Below are 6,469 nucleotides of genomic sequence, written 5' to 3' on the forward strand. Positions count from 1 at the left end.
CAGAACTGTGCAAAACCTATAAAAATAATATAAATATAAAGTCAACTGATAAATACAGCATTCTGAGTTAATCAGCATCTAATCTTGTTTGAAACATTAATCTATGGAGAAAAGTGAAAGTTTTATCAATTTCTGTGAAAAAATTGCACAGAAAGAAAAATATTCACCACTATATTATGAACCATATTCTCTGTGGAGCCAGACATTAATATGTTGTACTTAATCAGGATCAGTAAATTACAAACGGAGACAGAAACAGAAATGGATCAGATCACGTTCAGATGCTTCAGCCGTGACGTCTGGGCAGAGGCGGATCGGATGGATGAAAGCAGGAATCAATCCTGCAGGGAATCGAAGGTTTTCCTAACGACCTCCTGGTCTGAATCACATCTTCTGTGCTGCAACATGAGCTTCATTTAGTGAAACTTTGTTCCCGTTAGAGTAAAATGGAAAGTGAAGCGCTGGCTTAGGGGCAGAGCTGACTCTAACTCACATGTTTGGTAAATTAGAGGCCATGTTTTAGATTTTCAACAAGAGTTTCACCATTTTACCTTCAATAAGGGAAACGATGTCGGACGTTTGTTCTCACACTCAATGCACCTCCTCACTGATAACCCTCTGAAGGTGCGTGATCCACCAACCTCCATCCTGATTGGCTAAACGGTTAAACTCTATGTTTGATGTAAACAAAAAAACGGTGACATGAGGCCAATCATTAAGAGAATTCCCCCCCAATAGCCAGGTAGACTCTGTCTGATTCAGGACCAAAAGTTTCAACATTTGTTATATTTCCATCTGCTGTGGTTGTTTCATTCTGCACCGAGTCAAATAAACCAAGCCCAAACCTGTTCCCCTCCTCGCCTGTGGGGGCGCTGCACCAAGAACCACTGAAGGAAATGACACAAAAATCTCAGAAGAAGAAACCGAGCGCAACTCCCTTCTTTACGAAATGTAAATAAAAATGGAGTTGTGTGAGATTTTAGTGGTTAGAAAATGTCTCATTTGTCTTTGGTAAAAAAAATTAAAAAAAAAGAACACAAGCTATTTCTCCCACTATCATTTAATTTGTTTACATTTACCCAGAATGCCCTGAGTTGCAGTCCACTTCCTGGTTTCTGGTCCACTTGCTGTTCACATTCGAAATGCTACAGAGTTCACTTCAACCGAACACAGACCGAGGTTTTTATGCGGACCAGAGTTTAAGTTTTCAGTTTGATTACTCATTCACACCTCATAAACGAACCGGACTCTGCGCAAACGGACCGGAGTTTGATTAAAGTGAACTAAATGGGACTGGTGTGAGTGCACCATAAAAGCCATGCTGCATGAGAACTTAGAGAATTTATCCATGAGGACATTTTCTTTGGTCAAAGTGATCAACACCTGGAAAATCCAGACATCAATATGTGAGGAAATAAACCATAATAAATATGGAGGAATAAACCAATTCTTGCCTCATCAGTTCTTTGAGCAATCAGCTCCGTCTAGTGGCCAATATAAGTAGAACAGGCGGTGAGAAAATGACATGATGTGAAGCTTTAATTCAGAGGTGCCCAAAGTGGGTCCTGCGTGTTTTAGTTCTCTCCCTGCTGGTAGTAACAACCTTTTCAGCATGTTTGGTTATTTTGTTGGTTTCAGTCGGAGTCAGTTCTTGAATCCGTCACATGGTGGCTGCCTGGCGAGGCTTCAAACGTTCAACACACACCTTGAAACGCGCGTTAGGAAAATCCTCCCGACTTCTCCAGGCGACGCATCGCTGGTAAAACGTTTTTTTCTTTCAGCCGTCTTACCGTCCAGCAGACAGTCGAAGTGAAGACACTGCAGGAACTCCCTCTCCCTCATGAAGCCGTTCAGAGGCGTGGCCCAGCCTTCAGCCAACACCTGCACCCACTGCATGTCCAGCTGCAGGCCAGAGGTCAGAGGTCAACACAGGCAGGCCGAGATGAGCAGAACGCGGCTGCAGAGTCAGGCCAGCTCACCTTTCCGATCTGGACAGCAGGGAGAGTCTCTGCGTCGGCCTTGGCCAGGTCCAGCTTGTTCTCCTGAACATAGAGCTCCTTCACCTCATAGGAGGCGTCAACAGGAACGATGTCCTGAAAAATAAACGAGCATTCATGACAAACATGAAGCATCCTGCTCCAGCAGGCGGAGGGAGAGCAGACGGAGCAGAAACCTACATGCTTCAGCCTCAATTTTCCTGCAACTACGACTCATTTCTGACACCTGGTGGCCACAAGGAAAATAACAGGTTCAATGTTTCAAACCAGGAAAGATTTTCTGCAACTCTTTGAGTATGATATTGTATTTGATGTTGTAACTAATTAAATTAACTCTTTAGAAATAATGTTGTTGGAAAAGCTTTTTTCCTTCAACTTGTAAAATAACAAATGATCCGTGTTTCAATGAGATTTGTGGAGCCTTCAGCTGCTTTCCATCACCTGATTCACTGTGGGAAGATGCAGTGGCCTGTTACTGTAGAAAAAAAATATAAAGGAGCAGCAAATTTCTGCCAAAAAACCTCAGAAATATGTTGGAAAAACACATTCCTGTTTTTTTTGTTTTTGTTTTTTTTGGGGTTGTTTTAGCAAATTTCTGAGAGCAATTTATATATATTTTTTTTTTCATAAATGAAAAAGTAAAAGGCAGTGGTGGAACTTCATGAAAATTTTTAACTGATTTGATTGCAGGGCCTGTAATTAGTCACAATTTATTCACAAACCATTTACTAACAAAATGAGCAACATTTCACTTCAAAAACCCATTTTCTGCTAAATTATAAAATATATCTGTTGTTTTTAATGAGTTATTCGGGTTGTTCAACCTCCAGATTAGTATTTTTCCAGCCATTCAGATTGTCAGAAACTCCTGATCATTCATGAAGTTTGTTTAGAAATGTGGACGTAGACATTAGTGTTAGAGTCTGAGCTGCTGCTACGTGTTTAACACTGAGATGCTATTTTAGGCTTGAACAGCTTAGCTGATATGCTAACTCTGTTTAGCACAAAAAAAGTCTTTTCGAGCGCCCCATCTGATCGGTTTTGGAGCAGAAATTAACCCCTGATGGTTAATACATGAGCTGCAAAATATTGCAGCTCATGTATTAAAAATCAATGTGATTAATGAACATGTTAAGCTCCTGGCCTAGTAGAAAGCCGGTGAGCGCTTGGCTCACCCGCTCCTGCAGCAGGTCCACCAGCTGCTGGATGCACTCGTTGACGCTGCACGAGTCGGTCTTCAGCACCAGCTCCGGAGCCTCTGGCTTCTCGTACTCAGAGTCGATTCCAGTGAAACCTGAGAGCAGAAACATAAAATCCATTCAGTTTCAGCTCATCAGTCACCGGAGCAGAAACTCATTCAAATAATTCAATGTGGATTTTTTTCTTCATATGATGCTTTCTGAAGCAGATGTATCTGCCCTAATTATTTAAACAGTGAACAGAAAACTGGTTGTTATATGAGGGATTTTTTATAAATTCAAATAGAAATATGAATTAATTATAAGCTTATGCCAGGCTGTTGGTAGCATTTCAGGGTTTTCCACCATAGCAGCTCCAGAGAGCCACTTCGCATTTTTAAAAGTCATCAGTTTGGTAGAAACAGCTGGGTTTGACAGATCTATACAGAAGATGTTTGATTTGAGCAGCTATACTCCGAATCTCTGTAGAGAAGCACAGGCACAAACAGCTGTAAGCACAGAAAATGCTGATTTAAATTCATTTTCTAACCATAGATTTGGTGCCCCCTCTAATGCAGCACCCATTTTTATCTCTAAACGGGCAAATTAAATCAATCAATCCTTCTAGTTTTTCACACAAAATCAACACATCCACACATTTTTCGTGCTAAACAATAATTGTGAGTTTGTTTTTGCAAAAATGCTCAAACTCACTGTGGTTAAATCATGCTAACTCCCACCTGCAGGTGGCAGTATTTCTTACTTTGACTACACTGCTGCCTCAGTTTTGCCTGGTCTGTGACCAATTCTGTGACAAAAAGTCACATGTTTTCCAGCCGATTCTGGCAGGAAAAAATAAATGCAAATATTTCTAATTTAGCACCACATTCTGGCTCAACTGGCCCTTCATGATGTGGCCCAAGATGAAAATGAATTTAAAGCCGCTGCTCTGCCTAATTAAAGTAAAGCCTTTGGCTCTACCTCTTATCTCTCCAGCTCTGGCCTTCTTGTAGAGTCCCTTCACGTCCCGCTGCTCACACACATCCAGTGGTGCGTCCACAAAAACCTCAAAGAACGGTAACCCTGCCGCCTCGTGGATCTTCCTGGCATTCAGCCGATCCTGCAGGAAAACACAACAACGTTTTGTTACATCATTTATCCCCTTTAACGATGAAATTTGGGTTGTGAGTCTCCAAACGACAGCGCTCTGTTCACTCACCCTGCTGTACGGGGAGATGAAGCTGGCGAGGCAGACCAGACCCGCATCTGCAAAGAGCCGTGCCACCTCGGCGATGCGCCGGATGTTCTCCTCGCGGTCCTCAGGGCTAAAGCCCAGGTTCTTGTTGAGTCCCTGGCGGATGTTGTCTCCGTCCAGCGTGTAGCAGGGGATGCCGTGACACACGAGGTACTCCTCCAGAGCCATGCTCACCGTCGTCTTCCCTGCACCAGACAGGCCTGCAGGGAGCAAGACAGCAGGATTATAGAGAAGCTACATCTAAAATCTGCCTTGATGTGAGGATTATTTTTGTCTTTTTTGAACATCCTACCAGTCAGCCAGACGGTGCATCCTCTGAACCCGCCTCGTGTGCCCACAACCTGCCCACGCTTGTTCCGGCTTACATGGTGGGCTTGGTAGGTGACATTAGTTGCACGTTGCATTCCCTTAAATTATCAAGATAATTTGCTCATAAAAGTTATTAAAATAACTCAAATTAAATAAAAATATATCCATACAAACACTGGAATCCCAATGAAGTAGAGTAGCAAAACACACAGAATCACATCAAAATATACGGATTTTTTTTATTTTGCAATATTGCAATACAATATTTGGTAGGATGTTATAATTAAAGTGCTATGCATACAAATTCTGCATCACAATATTTCCCGTCTATTGTGCAGCTTAAAAAAATTCTCTTTAAAATACAACTAAAATGAAACAAAACAAGAAACAAAAGGTCTAAAAGTTTTGAACAATGATGCACGGGACAGAAAATTAGCTTAAAATGTGAAACATTCATGTTATTTCATTTATTTATTTCAAACAGGTTTTTAAAAAGAAGTCATCAGTAGGACAAGAGAAAGTGTGTGCATACATAACCAAGCTACTACTTTTCCGTTTGAAAAACAGTAGAAAGAAGTGAACACGTATTTAATCCTACCCCTAATCTCAACTTAATGAAATATTACTTACCGACTGAATAATTATCATAAATTTATAATTAAAACCAAGATATGGTATTCATATGCCAGTTCCTTATAATGTGCTAAACTTTTTCGTTTTCATAAAAGTAATCAAATTGGACAGATACTTATCTGATGTGTAAACAACGAGGGTAAAAATAACTATTTATGAAAACAGAAACACCATCATCGAAAAGCTAAAGTTGATCCATCATTGCAGTGAACTTAGCTAACGGTTAGCCTCGGGGCTATTAGCCTCTAGCTATGGATAACAATGCTAGTCGCTTGGCTCATTTAAATCCGAAGGTAGTAATAAAATATTGCGTTAAATAAACTTGAGAAAATAAAGACACACCCAGTTCTCGATGGTGTTGCTAAGCTTCTGCTTCTTATTGGAGTTCCCATGAGTCTCCATGGCGGATCAGGAATCAGCAGCTGATTTAACCGTGAAGGCGCTAAAAACACAAACCGAACAGCAGCAGCTGCAGCCCGGCTGGCTCTTTGTTTACTGGCGCAGGTAAATGTTAACGCAGGAGACAGGTATGTCCATTAAATGGGGGAACTCAGGACACAGGAGCTTTTTTACCACGGGGAAGGCTCCTCTGGCAGCCACGTCACATGTGAAAAAGTGACGTATTTCCGCTGTCTGTAGCCAGCCAGCTCGGAAAACTGATCTCAGGTCAGTTTGGAGTAAATGTAAGGCAGGCTGTCATAGCATATAATAAAAGCACATTTCTGACTATCTTTTAAAGGGATAGTTCGGATTTTTTTGTGCGGTTATGTTAAATTGAAACTAGCTATACAGAGAAAGAGCCTTTATAACCACTTACGTTCAACATATACCAGGATTAGATTGGCTACAAATAATTTTAATAATTAAAACATATGACAATTAAATATGGTTTCATTGATTCTCCTGTTACTAAACATGAGTTTGATGAAAACTTTGTGACAATATTGCATTTACTAATTTTTGGAAGTATGATCCAACTGAGTGACAGGGCTGTTACTGTTTCACCAGCAGATGTCACTAGTGAGTGATGAATGAAGCACCGAGTAATGAACCTTTTTGCAAAGCAAAGGGCTGGAAAGCTTCATTGCTTCATGAGG

General features: G+C 41.0%; 1 protein-coding gene across 1 annotated transcript in view; it reads right to left on the reverse strand.

Annotated features, from left to right (window-relative positions):
- The window catches only part of papss1 (3'-phosphoadenosine 5'-phosphosulfate synthase 1), a 19,166-nt gene extending 13,172 nt beyond the window's left edge, over positions 1 to 5,994 (reverse strand). Inside the window, exons 1-7 of the mRNA XM_015049945.1 lie at positions 5,715 to 5,994; positions 4,723 to 4,837; positions 4,395 to 4,630; positions 4,157 to 4,295; positions 3,173 to 3,291; positions 1,980 to 2,093; positions 1,791 to 1,902 (exon numbers count right to left, since the gene is read on the reverse strand). Of these exons, the coding sequence (XP_014905431.1) occupies positions 1,791 to 1,902; positions 1,980 to 2,093; positions 3,173 to 3,291; positions 4,157 to 4,295; positions 4,395 to 4,630; positions 4,723 to 4,837; positions 5,715 to 5,774 (895 nt within the window). The 5' untranslated portion in view covers positions 5,775 to 5,994. The remainder of the gene's footprint in view (positions 1 to 1,790; positions 1,903 to 1,979; positions 2,094 to 3,172; positions 3,292 to 4,156; positions 4,296 to 4,394; positions 4,631 to 4,722; positions 4,838 to 5,714) is intronic.
- Between the last annotated feature and the right edge of the window lie 475 nt (positions 5,995 to 6,469).

This window comes from Poecilia latipinna, unplaced genomic scaffold, assembly GCF_001443285.1.
Source record: "Poecilia latipinna isolate Pla-1442-1.1 unplaced genomic scaffold, P_latipinna-1.0 Scaffold967, whole genome shotgun sequence".
NCBI lineage: Eukaryota > Metazoa > Chordata > Actinopteri > Cyprinodontiformes > Poeciliidae > Poecilia > Poecilia latipinna.